Source organism: Pleuronectes platessa, chromosome 10, assembly GCF_947347685.1.
Source record: "Pleuronectes platessa chromosome 10, fPlePla1.1, whole genome shotgun sequence".
NCBI lineage: Eukaryota > Metazoa > Chordata > Actinopteri > Pleuronectiformes > Pleuronectidae > Pleuronectes > Pleuronectes platessa.
In genome coordinates this window covers 23,640,238-23,657,776 of record NC_070635.1, presented here as the reverse complement: position 1 = coordinate 23,657,776, position 17,539 = coordinate 23,640,238, and the positions used below count along the sequence as shown (strand labels likewise).

General features: G+C 40.9%; 1 protein-coding gene across 15 annotated transcripts in view; it reads left to right on the top strand.

The window, feature by feature from the left end:
- LOC128448984 (plectin) overlaps positions 1-17,539 on the top strand; it is a 115,916-nt gene that overhangs the window by 79,029 nt on the left and 19,348 nt on the right. For 6 of the 15 annotated variants that reach the window (XM_053431921.1, XM_053431924.1, XM_053431925.1 and 3 more), the window contains exons 3-23: positions 1,670-1,687; positions 2,806-2,895; positions 5,117-5,194; positions 5,301-5,405; positions 6,968-7,134; positions 9,987-10,102; positions 10,460-10,563; positions 11,488-11,607; positions 12,478-12,573; positions 12,682-12,809; positions 13,834-13,927; positions 14,097-14,251; positions 14,368-14,686; positions 14,771-14,848; positions 15,001-15,162; positions 15,266-15,370; positions 15,468-15,563; positions 15,679-15,804; positions 15,944-16,096; positions 16,219-16,373; positions 17,132-17,258. In XM_053431921.1, the coding sequence (XP_053287896.1) occupies positions 1,670-1,687; positions 2,806-2,895; positions 5,117-5,194; positions 5,301-5,405; positions 6,968-7,134; positions 9,987-10,102; positions 10,460-10,563; positions 11,488-11,607; positions 12,478-12,573; positions 12,682-12,809; positions 13,834-13,927; positions 14,097-14,251; positions 14,368-14,686; positions 14,771-14,848; positions 15,001-15,162; positions 15,266-15,370; positions 15,468-15,563; positions 15,679-15,804; positions 15,944-16,096; positions 16,219-16,373; positions 17,132-17,258 (2,592 nt within the window). The remainder of the gene's footprint in view (positions 1-1,669; positions 1,688-2,805; positions 2,896-5,116; positions 5,195-5,300; positions 5,406-6,967; positions 7,135-9,986; positions 10,103-10,459; positions 10,564-11,487; positions 11,608-12,477; positions 12,574-12,681; positions 12,810-13,833; positions 13,928-14,096; positions 14,252-14,367; positions 14,687-14,770; positions 14,849-15,000; positions 15,163-15,265; positions 15,371-15,467; positions 15,564-15,678; positions 15,805-15,943; positions 16,097-16,218; positions 16,374-17,131; positions 17,259-17,539) is intronic. The other 9 variants (XM_053431923.1, XM_053431926.1, XM_053431927.1 and 6 more) reach the window with 3 other exon arrangements.

The following is a 17,539-nucleotide window of genomic DNA, read 5'->3' as shown; positions in this document are numbered from 1 at the left end:
GAAGAAAATAAGTACAACGATTGTTTTCCTTTCCATGAATGTGCAGTTCTACCGTATTCGGCTACCAATGTATGACAACATACTGGAGTTACCCCCCCTTGTTTCTCTAAAGCGTTCATTGTGAATTGTGGCGGGTGATTCGGAGACATCTGGACTCACTTTGCTCCCTCTAAAAAGGCAAATTGTGGTCTCGGCCCGGAGCCCGTGGTGGTTAAGGCTGACGGTAGCACATGTGGTGCAAAGTATCCTGGGTCAGGGCGGCTACCTGCATTCATGCCGGGCCTAAAATAAATAGCTTGCATTGATGCAGGGAGATTTCATAATGATTCACACTAATTTAACTTGTGGCATTATGTCTTCAATGAAAATAATAATAATAATAATAATAATAATAATGTAATATAAGCAAACATTGTGTCAGAAAGTCAGAACAGACCTACAATTTATTTGTTAGTAGATACTGTGAAGAGTCATACTCTTCACATGTTTGGCAGGGAAGGTGTTAACTCTGAGTTTCAAGGGTGCTACTCTGAGGTTAAACTGGTGTTAAACTGGTTTAATGGTTTAATTGGTGGCTTAGGGGCAGTCAATGGCTGGCCATATAGAGCCTTGAAGGCCCACTGAGTGGTTTCCCTTGCTCAGTCATTTTCTTTTATTGTGCGGAACTGAGTGGGAAGTCAGACGCCTGCAGAATGGAAATCTATTTTCTAGCTGATTCCTACAAACTGCACTTGATCGGATCAAAAACTATGAATGTTGCAAGTTGATCTCAGATACTAGATGCATGGCTATCGATTAACAGGGGTTCCCCTGAGAGGTTGGGCTGATGTAAAGATTATGTAAACCCTGAGGTATGTTAAGCACTTTGTCTCCCCAGACAGCGCAGAGGGCCCAGGATGAGGGTCTGTCAGCCATGTGCAATAACGATTTTCTCCTAGAAAAGTTTACAGAGCAGCGTCTTGTCTGCGAGAGGCCAATTTGTAGTTTTGACCCCCATCTTTCATGTGCAGCAGCCTCTTCAGGACAAAGTGATTGAGGGCTAGTGATGGATATAGTGAAGGTAAATGACTGGCTGCAGATAGATACACAGCAAAAAGCTGTTTAAAAGTCTCCTAGATATGGGCACTGAATATGTCATGTGCAGAATCTGGTATTTTATTAATTTGTGTTATTCTCTCAGACCTTTGGCTGTTGGACTGTCAACAACAATGCAAACATGCCACTTTCTATAAAGTAGAGGACTTTACGGTGTGTGGACAGTGAACCCTAGTGGTCACAGTCTTGGTTACCTTCTCTCTGCAGGCAGGCAGGAGCACGTCAAAGGTTGGATAATTTGTTTTGAATCTCTTGCCAACATAAATAGGCCACTGTTGTAACTTGCAACGGAAATCAGCATTCATTCCATTCTGGGGCTGAGGCCTCCTTCTCCCCTCACATGACCAAACACACCCACTTTAGAACGGAATTTTTCATTTAACAACAACAAAAGTTATGTTTGAACTGTTCCACGTTTCATCTTTCTGCCTCATAATGTCATGCTTATCATCAAATAATCCCATTTTCTATTTCATTAATTTCATTTGTATTAATTAATTTATATTATCATTTTCTTCCGTTCATTCAATTTCTCCATTTCTTATCCATCCCTCTATCATCCACCATCCCCCAGCATCGGAGAGGACCAGAGGTAGGTACTTGCATGTACAAGCAGCAGCTGCATTAAAAAACTTTGTGTGTCTGCTATCTGACTTTCTTGAAAACTGTCCCCTCCCTTATTTACAGCTTTCTGCTCCTTATTAGTTTCACAAACACCTTCAAGATAAATATGTCTGGGCTTTTAGCAGATTTTTACGTTCACCCTGGTGCCTTTGGTCCTTCCCTTTTCTGGGTTTTAATCACAGTCCCATCCATCACTTTTCAGCTATGATAGCAGCTGCCATTTGGCATCTGCAGCAGAGTTGGGCTTGGCTTGCTATCGGCTATGCATTCTTGACCTGTGTAGAATTGAACTAGAGGAGAAAACACATCTGAGCAGTGAGAAAACGTATATAACACAGCGAGGTAACAGATTAAGAAACCTATGTTAAGCACCTCTTTAAGCGGACAGTTGCAATTTAAGATCCTGAAATAAAAACCTGTAATTTGGCTGTGAATTTCGACGCCTCATTAGGTTGAAAGTGAAAGTAATTTACTAAGTCACAAAAACTGCACGTTTCCATGAGCATGCTGTTGCCATGAATTTTACGACAATATGTCTGTGACAATGTGACACTTTGTGGCCATTAACTTCTGAAATAGTCAGAACCAGTGAGATTTAATGTTCTGCTTCAGTCATTAACTGTTACAGTAGTTTATGACAAATAATTTAGATTACAGTTACATAAGAGCCCTTCTCCTCAAGACAAGATAAGATAATCATTTAATAGTTATAATACAATCATTTTAAATGAATTTAAGTTATTAAATAGAAATTTGCTGTGTTGCAGCATCAAAGAGGACAGTCAATAAATAGACAAAAGTCAAAGTAATAAATAGGTAAACCTCCAAAAAGAAAGAAAGTACATGTATATATATTTGAAATAGTATAGAAATAATATACACAGTACAAACATATACTCAGAGTAACAGGGTTGCACAGTGTAGCCATTAAATTGTATAACTAGAATTACGTATTGTACAGTTAAATGAGTTGTGAGTTAGGGTGTGGGTCTGTAAATCACAGTGCTTGTGTTTCAACCACTCACTAAAATGATCTGATCTTTAACCTTTGTGACCCCTCCTCTGTTTTTCATTTTGTCCCGGCAGTCACAGCATCACGTGACCGACCTGTATGAAGACCTTCGAGATGGACATAACCTGATCTCTCTGCTGGAGGTCCTCTCTGGAGATACACTAGTGAGTATCGCCATGGTGTTAGATATTTTTTTTCAGAGTGACTAATATGCATCGTTTTACCTCCACCTTTGATCCTTACCTGTTACGAAAGCTTACTTATCTCTAAATAACCCTGGAATGCAATCTCAGTTGTAATAAATTGGACTAATCACAGCCGTGTTGACAGTCAGAGGCTTTACCTGAGCTGAACTTTGCCAAACAAAGGCTTATGAAGTGACTGTACGGGGTCACTGGTCTGTGATCTTCTTCACTTTGTCTCTAGAGCAAAATCTCACCAGCATATTTTCCTCCTTTTTGTCTTGAACTAAAATGTCAAGGCTCAAATTTAAACCCTTGGTTCAGACCTGAACAGAAGCTTCTCTGCTGCTGTACTTTATCATACTCTCCAGGGGCGGATCCAAGGGCGGATCCAGGGGGCACTGGCCCCAGCTGAAATCTGATTAGCCACTGTGCCCAATAGTCCTGTCAGTAGCAAATAAATAATCTAGTCACTTTTTAACAATACATATGATCATTTATGAGAATTATCATTACCTAAACTAAATGTGCTTGAACAAGGAGCAGTTTTCAATATACATTTACGGATGTGTGGCTTTACTCAAGGAATGACATAAATTTGCACCGTACTGAATCAGGAATTGTGCATGAATGTTGGTTCATATAATTGGCCCCCTTTAAATTGTGGCCCCCTTTATGGCTCCAGATTTAGAAAATCCTAGATCCTTCACTGGCTCTCGCTCTGCTCATCCTCTGAATGCCTCCATAGCCTTAACACATTAACCTCACTTTGGCCTGTGTGTGTATGTGTGTGTGTGCACTGTACTCCTTTCTGATCTGCGCTTCTTCTTCTCTACTCCTCCTCTTCCTCAACTCCCTTTAACCTTCGTGTTTGTGTGCTAATCGCTGCCGCCTGGCCTTCGCCTCCTCTCTTTGCCCGGCTCTTTGTTGGGGGTTAGCGCAGGGAGAGAGACATGGTCAGGAGCGTTCGGTTGGTGAGTGGGTTTGTAATTTTAAGTAGACATCTTTTATTTTTTACGATTCACCCGCGCTTTCGCAACAATTTTGCTCTGCATGGTAACCAAACCTCCACAGCAATCAGGTTTGATATAGCAGTTTTTGTTTGTTTCTCTTCTAGACAGGCTGGTTTTACCAACATTGCTGCTGTATGTGTTTATTGTTTATCATGACAGTTTTTGGTATAAGCAGTACTATGTTTTGCATGCTTTAGCTTTCTTTCTCTTTGGTATTTGGTTAGGGTCTTGAATTCAGAGCCATTATATTTATGTTCTATTCATTTACATTAATTTGAATTCCAATAGACAAACTAAGCATGATGCAACTTTAGTTAATTTATTGGGCCCCCATAAAGCAAAACCTTGCCAAGGGTTTGTTATTGGGCTTGTCTTTTATTTTTGTTTATTTCCACTTCCAAATCAATGATTTTTAATTTCTGAGGGAATGTGAAGGAGAATTCCCTAAAGAACTTATAAAGAACTTGGAAAAATGGCATTCTGTATTCTCTCTATGCATTAAATTATAGGAAATATGTACCAAACATTGGATATGCAAATGATTTGGATAGACACATTTAATGCTTTGTATAAACAAGTTTAATATTGTGCTTTGACTAAATTAATCTCATAAAAAACCCTTGTCTAGGTAAGTATACCGACAGTGTGAGACTTATCTGCACACAGGAATTTGCACCTGATTTGGTCAAGAGTTATCATAAAGCAAGATAAATAATAAATAGAAACATACTATAAACACATACAATAGGAAAACCCATAACACTTATATAACAGAACAAAGTATTGATTTGCTCCACCTCGCCTACCTCGGAAAGTATTTTGGATGGGAGAATGATTTCTAAGCTCTTTTATTTGTTCTAGATATATAATATACTGGAACTTCGTAAGAGTGAACTGAAGTTCTGAACTGAGATTGAGTACAGAAATATAATGCTTATTATATTAATGATATTCTCTCGAACAACGAGGACTAAGCCGAGGAAAGCAGCATCATTTTGAAACATTTGTTCACTCAAAATTATTCTTGTCTATTCGCCAGTTAATCTTTGTGTTATCCTTCTAAGTCCTTTTTTCATTTTGATTGGATGCTTCTCCCCTTCGATCATGAGTATCCAAAAATATGATTGTATGGTAGTCTAGTCTTGAAAGTTTAACTAAACACCTCTTTCTCTCTTCTCCACCCTCCACAGCCCAGAGAGAAAGGCCGCATGCGATTCCACAAACTGCAGAATGTACAGATAGCACTGGACTTCCTCAGACACCGACAGGTACGACCTATGAAATGATACTTTCAACCCTGAAAACCTGGCAAACCAATGTGTGTATTCTGATGATGGTGTACTCATGACAATACAACTATTTTGTTTTCCCCAGGTCAAGCTCGTTAACATCAGGAATGATGACATAGCAGATGGAAACCCCAAGTTGACGCTGGGGTTAATATGGACCATCATCCTCCATTTCCAGGTCTCCATTGCTGTCAGTGCTGTGTTCCATTATATTATCGCTTTCCCTTTGTTTGGGGAAACTGCGCCTGTCACCTGCCATTTCATCTCCTGGGAACAATCACAATGGACTCCTCTCTTCAAAATCCCTCTCATGAAAGACATTTTCTAATCAAAAGTGTTTCATTCCCACTTTGGGGTCTTGGAAGAGATCATAACAAAGAAACTAAGTCTGGTATTTAGTGTCTGGTATAAACAGTATAAGGAAATCCAACACAATCAGGGGCGTATTGGCATGAGTCACTCTGAGTTTGATCCTTCATTCAGCTGTGAGTTCTTTCAATTTGAGAGCAGCTGAGCACAAGGAGGAGCACTGGAGCTGAAGTGCAGGACATTCAGTGTATCTGAGTGCTGTTAGAGCAGGAGCGGAGCCATTTTGCGTGCACGCAGGGATCTGTTTGAGCGAGGAGGGCAGGGCAGGACAGGCAAAGCATTACAAAATCTGAAAGTGAAATGAAGAACTAATACTTTCAAAATGAAAGCACAGCCTGTTGAATAAGGAAATAAATGGACTCCCAAGGGTAGGGAGAGTCAGTGTGGGACATGTTGATATGCGACACTCCCAACCACAGCCCATACACACCAAGAGCTGCCTGGCAGAAGCCGCTGGGCAATAGCCTAATAAAGAGGGGCACCCCCACTAATGTCAGATGATACAGGTCGAGTTTGTGGAAAGGTGGCACACAGAGGAAAGAATGGTGTGGTGTGGTGAAGGTACCATTGTTCCCCGTAGATAAAGAGAGAGTGAGCTGGGTGGTGGTTACTGGTGAGTCATAGAGATGAAAGCGGAGTGAAGAGTTTTCCCTCTTGTCGTGTCATGCAGTGTTAGATCCTACAATATGATAAACCCAATTTTACTGAAATACATTCATGATGCAGCAACAGTGTGTCTGAGTGCAAACAGTTTGGAACGATCTTCGGGGATCTGTTAGAGCCAAAGAGATTCAAGGGAAAGAGATGAGTGAATAATACTCTCAAAATGAGAGAGACTGAATATAAGTAAATAAGGAGATCTTGAATAGACATAGGAAATAAACTCCATATGACTTCCGGGGGGTGGGGGTCCAGTTCTTCTTCAGCTTTTCATGCTCATGCCAAGAGAAAACAAACAAGGACCAGCACTCGCACACGAGTACACATTCACTTAGACACGTACTAAATGGAAAACCCGATGACTATGACTCATCTTTGCTGTTCCTAATTTCCCCCAAATGGAATCCGGATGCCACAACCACAGTTTGCATTTTCCCAGACAGAAATCCTGCTGCAGCCAACAAGCCAAGTCAGAAGCAACTTGAAGCCGTTAATAGCTTAGGAAATATCTAAAACTCTAATCCAGTGAAGGGATGATTGGTGTCTTCAGTGCTCTAGGACTAAATTAACCTTTGGTGTCAAATAATTCTCTTTAATTCAGGGGAATCCAGTAATTCACATCTTTTGATTTCCTCTAATGACACATTTTTTCCACATTTCTTTAGTATACATCTACAAACTCTTTGTCCCTGTTTGTATTGACACTCGTTTCTATCTTCTCAGATCGCAGACATCCAGGTGAACGGCCAATCAGAGGACATGACAGCCAAGGAGAAGCTGCTGCTCTGGTCTCAGAGGATGACTGACGGCTACCAGGGCATCCGCTGCGACAACTTCACCACCAGCTGGAGGGACGGCAAGCTCTTCAACGCCGTCATACACAAACACTGGTGAGTGTGGCCAGGGAATTTGTTCAAATATATTTGATTGGTATCGTGACTGTTCACCTGGACTAGATTTGCTTGCTAGCAACTTTCCTTTTCATACAAAATGATGAAACCTTTCTGGCTTAATTTATAGGTTAATAGTGCATGCAGGTGAAGCTGTGCTGCATCATTGAATATGATCTTATCCCGTTTGAATGAATGCTGGACTTTTGTGCCCTACCTCTGAGTGATTAACAACATTAGCAAAAGTTCATATCGTACGCCTTATTTAAGCTGCTTTACCCTGCCTACTCTTCCTGCTTCCACTGCAAACCACTTCACAACCCACCAACTCTTCTCATACTGAATCTGACCTAATAGTGGAGTTGTCATTGTCATTGATTGTCAAGGTTAGAGAGGTGTGCTCTTGGCTTCCCACATATGCACGTGGAAGGGCAGGGAGTTCTCAGAACAGAGCCATACAAATGAATATAACTTCATAGAAATTAACTTTATTTGAAAGAAAGTGGTCTTGACTGAAAGGCCTGCTAAAGCTCACTGCACTAACATGCGCCCACCCATCCTGTAATGGAGTGCAGAAAGTCAACGTGTGCCCTGTTCCTCAGAACACATGCACACACACATATAGATATATCCCTAATTATGCAGGAATTCATATCTACTTTTTTAGATAAGACCAGTAACGTTGATGCCTGTCACGACACATCACCATCCGTACGTACCATTGAACATGGAGTGCAGAGCAACAGGAGTTCAACCTTGTCACATTTCATGATGCCAGTTTGAACTCGCTCTGAAATTAATTCTACTCTCAGTAAGATGTATTCACTCCTTAAATAATTTTGGACATAATATCTATGAACTGACATTTATATTATTATATCTTATTCATATCAATGGAAATATCATCAGCAGTATGATATACAGGAGTAAAGCTTTATTTATCCACTCAGGCTAAAATATTGATATTTCTGCTGTACTCAGGCTTTAAAACAACTTCTTTTGACCCATTTTCAGGTTATCAAACTTGACACTACTTGTCTCATTTTGCTGTAATGAAAAGGGTCTTCATGCCTCTCTGAACATCTGATGCCTTTAGGCGAGAAATATCACTGAGACGCACTGACTATGACTAATAAGGATCATCTTCTGGTGCCATGTCAAGATGATAAGTCCTCTATTAAATATGATTTGCTAATTAAAATTGTTAGAAGCCTAGTATTAAAAAGTAAAAACATGATATATCCACTGTTCAACATTACGTATCCTAAAAGCGGCTGTGTTCAATCAGTTCTTAGGGATTTCTTTGTGTGCGATTGCCTCATGGGAAATGAGTGTGCATCCATTTCTCAGGAAGATTTGTCAATACAATTCACCATTGGCTGCTTTTCTTTATAAATGAGTCTGGAGAGCAACCTGGAGAAAAGTGGTATTAGATGAGAGAAAACAAAACGCTCAGTATGATGTATTTCTTTATAGCTATTATGGGTTGAGAGAAAAAGATACCTGCAGGGGCAAGTTTTCTGAAACCTGAGCGTGTACCAGCAACTTTTTTCCTTTTACATTTTTTTGAGTCACCGAAGGCTGGATTAACCTTTCATAAATACCAGGGGTGTGGTGTTTGGGCGGTACTGTAGCACTCAATATCTGCTACATTAAAAGTGTGGCATTGCGTCGTTCCTTGGACTTCAGGGTATCCCTTTGCAGAATAGGCATTCAACTGAGAGTGTCTAGGTTTTAGGTTTGGGAAGCTTTACATTTTAAACTCAGAAAGCAACAGTTGAATTAGTCTTTTAAAAAAGGAGGCAGTAGCTTGACTGCACCACCAGGAGGCTTCTCCACCTCTGCAGCCCTGCAGAAGGATTGACAGGATCTTCACACGATGATGGACGCCTGAGAAAACGCATATGGATTTACATGCTGCAATCAATCCATCAAAAATATCTGGTTCAGTTAACGCCTCCAGCTGAAGATTAAGCTTTTAAACGTCCCACTGAACAAGGACCAGATTTTAAGATGTTCAGTGTAAGGAAGAAGACTAAAAAGAAAAAGGGAAGCGTGGGCTTCACCGGCAGCGTGTCAGGATCTGTCAGAGATGTGGGGAACCGGGTGATCATGCTGTGTGAGGATATACCATCAGAGGGATCCTCCTGGGACTCAGGGTGGGGGTCACACAGCTCAAGGGCTCACTCAAGCAGCGGGGAACTGGGCCACAGCATGAGCAGCTGCCCTCGGCCAGCGATGAGGTCCTCTGTGCAGGAAATCTACTCTGTGGAGACTTCTCCTGTTTATGGACAAAATGCAGGATGGCCCAGTACTTGCATTAGACAGTTGTATGGATCTGCTCTTACTGTTTCTCTGTACATAGACTGTGTTTGCCTGCTAAATATAAGTTAAAATTTATGATGCATATGAAGCTGCCATAAATTATGAGATTTTGTTTTAATTACATGAATATATACATACATTTGTGATGCATTCAGTTTGCACTCTGCAGACGTGAACTTTTGCCTCCGCTGGGAGTAAGGCTATGCCTGGCTGCTGACTATAAGTGTGTGATTATGTTAGCTGTCTAATTTGTATTCCACCTATAGATGACTCTGACATCTGCCCGAGTCAAATACCCAGAGGACAAAAAATGCAGTAGCTAGTACAGATTGGTCAGAAGGTGAAACGCTGGACTCTGTTGACGCTTACACAGAAAAGCAGCAGCTGCAAATATATTGAGTATTAAGAAATTTGAGTGAGCTGGCCTGCACCGAGCGGGTCAATGTGTGTTATATTTCTAATCAATATCTAATATGTAAGGTTAACTCACCCCCTCTGACCAACACCACATTTTTGTGTTCCTCTAGTCCCAGACACATCGACATGGGCAAAGTGTACCGACAGAACAACATAGAGAACCTGGAACAGGCCTTCAATGTGGCTGAAAGAGAGATGGGAGTGACCCGTCTCCTGGACCCTGAGGGTAAGACTGGCCCAAAATAATTTTCAACAGAAACACCACACTGAAAAAAAACTGTAACAATAAATGATATTGCAATTATTTTGAAAAATATTGTGATTTCACTCAAAGAAATCTTTGAAATCCAGAAATGAAAATGTGGTTTGAGCTGATGTCTGTATCAGAAAGCATGTTCCCATGAATCTTGAAAATATTTAGAGATTTAGATATTACATTTGGCAAGTGTGTAATTTTAATCGATCAATGTTCAGTCTCTGTGTTATTAAGCCGGTTTAGTGTGTGAAGATACAATATTTCTACTGCCTGTGATTAATTTACATTATGAAATAACGAGATGGCATAATATTTGTATCTTGTCAGATGTGGATGTCCCTCATCCTGATGAGAAATCCATCATCACCTACGTATCATCCTTGTACGATGCCATGCCTCGACCTGCTGCACATGATGGCGCCAGAGGGAATGTGAGCAGAACTTGTTTTGTGTTGTGGCTTGTGACCCAGCTTATATGTAAATACACTTATTTTGGGAGTGTTTTCCAACCAATGTTTGAAAGAGAAAAGAGGGGTCTTGTGAAAAGTCTTGTGAAACCAAGTATCTTGAAATTAGCAGCCTGTTGTGTTTACACTGCAGACGCCAAATGGTCAGGCCCATATTTTATCTGCTCACATAAAACCTAATTTAAATCAATTTTTACAAATTAATGGCATTTTGGGCATTTAAACTCCACTTTTATTTTAAAACTGGTCCTGATGAAATTCCCCATTTAAACCCGGGATTTAATTGTGTTCATGGGATCAGATAGCAATCAGATAGAGCACAAGTCGGGAGATAATTGACCTCTCACCATTGTGACCACACTGCGAATGCAAAAACGCCATACAAAGACTATGGCAGTTAGTTCCCATTAGCCATTGTGACTTGTGAAAATGAGATAATATTACAGTGTCATTGATGGATACCATCTTCCTCCATCTGTTTTCGTTTTTTGTGTACCAAGTGTAAATGTTGTCAGGTTACAATCTTAACTAAATACAACCTGGTTACCAAACACATTTAATGACAGGTGTTAAAGGGGTCTTAAGCAAAAGTAAAATTTTGTCAGTAATAATTGACCTGACAAATATGGGTGCGACTGCCAACAGACTGAATTGGAGAAATATGCTTCTGTCTGTCCGTCTTCCACCATTGTTTTCTCTCTCCCTCACTCCCTCCATCATCAACGTCTTCCCTGCTCTCTGTCCGTTCACACAAGACCCAGATTGTTGCCACCTAATTGAGTTTGGCGTGGTGTGTGAGGGATCGAACATGGAGACGCAGAAGAAGAATAGTGCTTCTGTCTGTGCTGTCTTCACCATCAGCTTTCTTTTCTGCTGTGTTGGCTGCAGGAGCTGGAGCTGCGCTGGCAGGAGTACTACGAGCTGGTGACGATTCTGCAGCAGTGGATGCGCCACCATATCATGATATTCGAGGAAAGGAAGTTCCCCGCCAGCTATGAGGAGATAGAGGTGAGCCAATATGCTGACGACATGTGACTATTATGGCTCTAGGCAAGATAATAGTTTTTGTTATGAGTTTTGTTGTTGCAGTTTTTGTTGCAGTTACACAGTCCTGAAAATGAAAAAAAAAATGTATGTTGTAAAATAAGATCAAATAAGTATTGTGAGACCTTTTGGTGCTCATCCATTGTTAGAAGGACAATGCACTCACTATAGTAAATGGCAGGCTTTGGGCAGGCAGAATAAACAGTATTTACAGACATTGTTGCAATTTAGGTGGGGCAGAGCTGGCGCTGAAAGGCTAATGTCGGACTTAATCCTCAGGAGAATTACCCCTGTGCCACTCCCTGTCAGTGCTATGCAACAAAAGCATGCCGTGACTTCAGTATTTTTCTTTATTGTCTCTGAAGTCAAATTATCATCAGCGTCAGTGCTTCTTTAAAAAAAAAAACATCAAAGCAAAGGCCGGTAAGAAATCGAGTCTTTTCTCTGGTGACCTGAGCAGGGACGATAATTGGACTCATTACAAGCGTTCAATTTAATTTACACCGGTCATGGGAAAGCATGAATGATGTTTACAGAGGATTAACCTCAGTCACAGTGGGCCATTAGAACTCTAGTGTGATGTGCTGAATAGACTCATCCAGTTTGGGAAATTAGAATTCCACAGTGATGTAACAGTACATACAGAACACATCCCTGAATCAGCAACATAATGATGTGTCCTGAATTCACATAAAGTCAGGGTTTCACTCTGTGTACTTAAGTGATGGTAAATTATTATCTTACATATTAATAACGTATAAGTATCAAATGAACAAAAAGTAAAATAAAAATTTCTGAATGTAAAATATAAATTTTGTGCCATCTGCCCCTCAGCTTCTGTGGCGTCAGTTCTTGAAGTTCAAAGAGACTGAGCTTCCGGTGAAGGAGACCGACAAGAGCCGGTCCAAACACATCTACCAGTCCTTTGAGGCAAGCTAAATCAAACTCCAGATTATTTTGGATTACCAAGTATTCGGTTGTCCGATCATATCGACATGTGCATAATGACTTATGTGTTATACTTCCACCTGCTTGCAGAGTGCTGTGCAGAGTGGTCAGTTGAAGGTCCCCCCAACCTACCATCCTATTGATGTGGAGAAAGAATGGGGTCGTCTCCATGTTGCCATCCTTGAGAGAGAGCGACTGCTGAGAACAGAGTTTGAGAGGTGAGGACCAAGACAGATACTGATTGTCCCAATTAGATTAATTAGAATAAACTCCTTGAGATATACCATCTACTTTCAATATGACATAATAAAGTGTAGACTTTGATCAGTAGGTGTAGATGTACAAAAAGTCACTTTGGATTAAAGCTTGAGCAAGATGATATGTAATGTAAAAACATGAAACAATACAGAAATAAAGAATGCATAATATAGGTTAGGAGATATCTTCAATATTGTTGACTAAAATTATGCATTATGTGAAACAGTTAGTGCACTATGTAGGATAAATCAATTTCACTGAACATTTGGAAAACACTATAAAACGGCAAACTCACTAAATAGTGGACTACATAATGGTCGGGGAGTTATTTCGGACACAGCCCGAGTGAAAGACTCTTGCTTGTTGTTTTTGCTGGGTTCGAATAAAATGAGAGAGAAAAGTTTCTCATGATTGGACACAGAAAGATATGATTAGGTCGGATGAAACAGAAGATGAATTGTATATCCTATAACCAGAGTTATGTCCTGTCTAGCAAACAGGATGGTTTGTGTCACAAGATTGCTGGGTCATCTAACCGCATTGTTTATGGTCCTGAGACCTGGAATGCCTGAATGAGCAGACTTGACCATCTTTGTCAGGAAGCAAAGAGATGTGTATCTTACTCTGAGTATTTTTTGTAAAATGCAATGGGAGTTTGAGATGAACCCTTGGTCGTAGTAGCTGGAGCTTTAATTGTGATATGGCATTTGTGACCGACCCTTGTAGATTAGAGTATTTGCTGAAACGCAGATGTCCGTAAGTGTTTCGACTGATGTCTGATATCCCAATGTGAGCTTCAGCTTCTGCTCGTCTAACATGTGATGTAGCAGTTTTTTAGTTCTGCCAAGGATTATTATTATCATTATTTGTACAAAATAATGTCTTATAATTCAAAATGATGAGTAACAAACTATTATATAATCTGTTCTGTTTTGCTGGAACCTTAAAATGATGACGGTGGTGTTTGTATTTTATTTAATTCAGACTTGAGAGACTCCAGAGGATTGTCATTAAAGTCCAGATGGAGTCTGGGGTGTGGGATGAGCAACTCAGCCACTTGGAGACCCTGCTGCAGACGGTGAGTCCTAGCCAGGTCTAACATTAGAAATACTACACTTTGATATGACTTCACGAAGTTACAAAGAGTTCAAACAGGCATTACTGTGTCACTTTAACAACTTTTTGATGTGATTATGATTTCAAAAGAAGATGAAAGTTGTTATTTTTGCTGTCTTCCATCCCTTCAGGACATTCGTCTGCTGAATGCAGGGAAACCAGCTAAGCACACGGCAGAGGTGGAGAGGGAGCTGGACAAGGCAGACAAAATGATCCGCCTGCTCTTCAACGATGTACAGCTACTCAAGGATGGGCGCCACCCACAGGCTGAACAGATGTACCGCAAGTGGGTGCTCCGTGTATTACTTTCAAGTGAACTTTTAGCACAATGACTTTAACACTAAGGACATCTGTCTAGCATATGAAGACCATAATGAAACATGTGTCTTTTGATGTCCACAGGGTCTACCACATCCACGAGCGCCTGGTCAACCTGCGCAGTGACTACAACCTTCGCCTGAAGTCCTCAGTGACCATATCTCACACCAACCTGGTGAGTTCCCAGCAGTCCACCATGAAGTTGCGGCCGGAGTTGGACGATGTGACTCTGCGCTACGTTAAAGACCTGCTAGCCTGGGTGGAGGAGAACCAGCGGCGCATTGATGACGCAGAGTGGGGATCTGATCTTCCCTCAGTGGAGTCCCAGCTGGGCAGCCACAGAGGCCTGAACCAGACTGTGGAGGACTTCCGATCCAAGATTGAACGGGCCAGGGCTGACGAGGTAGTTCCCCCTATGAGATCACATATTGTCCAGAGTGCTTTCTATTTTGAAATTAAACATTGTTGCATCGTTCATGTTCTTCAGAGCCAGCTGTCACCTGTCAGCAAGGTCGCATACAAAGAATACCTGGGTAAACTGGACCTTCAGTACGCCAAACTACTGGTGAATATTTTTCCTATTTCTCATTTTTCCGGGGCTGATATTTAGATTTTAGCACAGCACTTGTACATGATTTAACTCGTAGTTGTATGACAGCTATTTAAATAAAGTTTTTTATATCTGTGTCCAACTGTTTTTTCTTTTCTTTCTTTCAGAACTCTTCCAAGTCCCGCCTGAGGAACCTGGATTTACTCCACTCTTTTGTCAGCTCCTCCACCAAGGAGCTGATGTGGTTAAATGAAAAAGAGGAGGAGGATGTCAACTTCGACTGGAGTGACAGAAACACCAACATGACTGCTAAGAAAGACAACTACTCTGTGAGTTTTCAATGATTATTTTTCTAATATTAAATAACTGAATGAATACGCAATTGTCATCCCAAGCAAGGTCGTGATTTACTTTTGCATTTCAATTCTTCAGGGGCTCATGCGAGAGCTGGAGCTGAGGGAGAAGAAGGTCAATGATATCCAGACTTTGGGAGACAAACTTGTAAGGGATGGACATCCTGGCAAGAAGACAGTCGAGGTAATTCCTCATCACCCCATTAAACAGTAAAGATTCACAGCATAAAAGCATCTCAGTGAGTCCCCAACTTAATTGCCGTCTTCTTTGTCCATGCCAGGCCTTCACAGCTGCCCTGCAGACTCAGTGGAGCTGGCTCCTTCAGCTGTGCTGCTGTATTGAGGCTCATCTCAAAGAGAACACAGCATACTACCAGGTATGGAACAGGGACATTGATCGGAATTCCATTGGTTAAAGTAAACATTCATCAACATTCCCACAACTGAGATTCAAATTCTATTTCCCTGATGGTGACGGTCTTTTTTCTACAGTTCTTTGCCGACGTAAAGGAGGCTCAGGACAAGATGAGGAAAATGCAAGAGACCATGAAAAAGAAATACAGCTGCGACCGCTCTACAACCGCCACACGCCTGGAGGACCTGCTGCAGGATGCTGTGGTAAGTGATGAATACAGTAAAAATGTGTAGATAGGGTTGTTAATTCAAAATGCAGAATTATCCTACTGCTCATGTTTAACATCAGAAATGTTGTTATTATTTTAGTCTTATTTAGTTTGACTTCATTTCTTTGCAACAGGAAGAGAAGGAGGAGCTGAATGAATTCAAGACAATGGTGACCGGCCTGAACAAGAGAGCCAAATCCATCATCCAGCTGAAACCACGCAACCCCACAACCCCCATCAAAGGCAAAATGCCCATTCAGGCTGTCTGTGACTTCAAGCAACAAGAGGTGAGAGCACGTACTAACCACTCCCCACTTACTTATCATCATTCACAGCCCAGAGAGGTCATGTTAGCCTGACTATGTTTTTTCTTCAAGGTGTATATCTCAACTCTTGGGTTCTGTTTCAGATCACTGTCCATAAAGGAGATGAGTGTGCTCTCCTCAACAACTCCCAGCCCTTCAAGTGGAAGGTCCGGAACCACTCAGGACACGAGGCGGTGGTGCCCTCTGTCTGCTTCATTGTACCTCCAGTCAACAAGGAGGCTGTGGACAGTGTGTCCAGGTGAGAACATAGTACAAGTAGAATGACACTCAGTAGAGTGCATTCCTCCACCAACAGGACCCTTAAGTGGAATCAAATGAAGATTTATTTCATCAAAATCCATGATTTATTCCAAGTCTAAATGATTAAAAATGCTGACAAAAGTTAAAAGAAAATCCTGGAGCTGAACAAAACCTTAATGTATTGATTCTGATTCCGACCACATCCTTCCACCAAGTTTAGCAGGAAATCTGTTCAAGAGTTTTGGGGTAATCTTGCTTACAAACAAACAGACCGAGGTGAAAACATTACCTAGCTTACTCTTGCAGCTGTTATACACTGTCATTCGTTCCATCTACCAGAATATCACCTCTCTAGGTTTACTAGTAGTTGTACTAATCCAGCAATTATGATACCTATAGTGACATTAAACTGCTAGGTTAATTAACAGTTTTGCACATATATATATATATATAATGTGCAAAACTATATATATATATAGTGCACACCGGACACACTGTATTTTGTTTCCCAAGACTCTGAAGGAGCAGGGTTTGTTAGACATGTGGTCTTATGATCGTACAACTGCTGCCTCAGAGGATTTGATTAGTCGTCTTGTGACTTTTTGAGAGACACCAAATTAGAATTACTAACAAGTTAATGAAGAAAAATGCCCTTCAACACAGATTATCCAATATCTGACACCTCATGCTGAGTAAATTCTATTGTGTCAATTGTTTCTTAATTCCTCCACTATTTACATTCCTCTCGTCCTCCAGTCTGGACGGGGGTCACCAGCAGATGGTGACCATGTGGCAGATGCTCCACGTTGACATGAAGAGCATGTTGTCCTGGCAGTACCTGATGAGAGACTTCACACAGATTCGATCCTGGAACATCACCATGGTGAGGACTAACACCATTTTACACTTATCCACACATTGACCTTAATGTGCAACATAAAGGTCTCAGTAAAATATAGTATCTAACTGGAAAAAACTAATTACAACCTGAACCTCAGCCTAGATAACTATATTGCACCCAGCTCATGTAATAAGGGATTTTTGTTGAATTCATAACTACAGGATAATTTTTTTCCACTGGAAGAGAAAACTCTTAAAATAAATATATACAGTTTATTCAAAATCCTAAATAGGATTAGGAGCCTGGCTCCCTGCAAATAACTC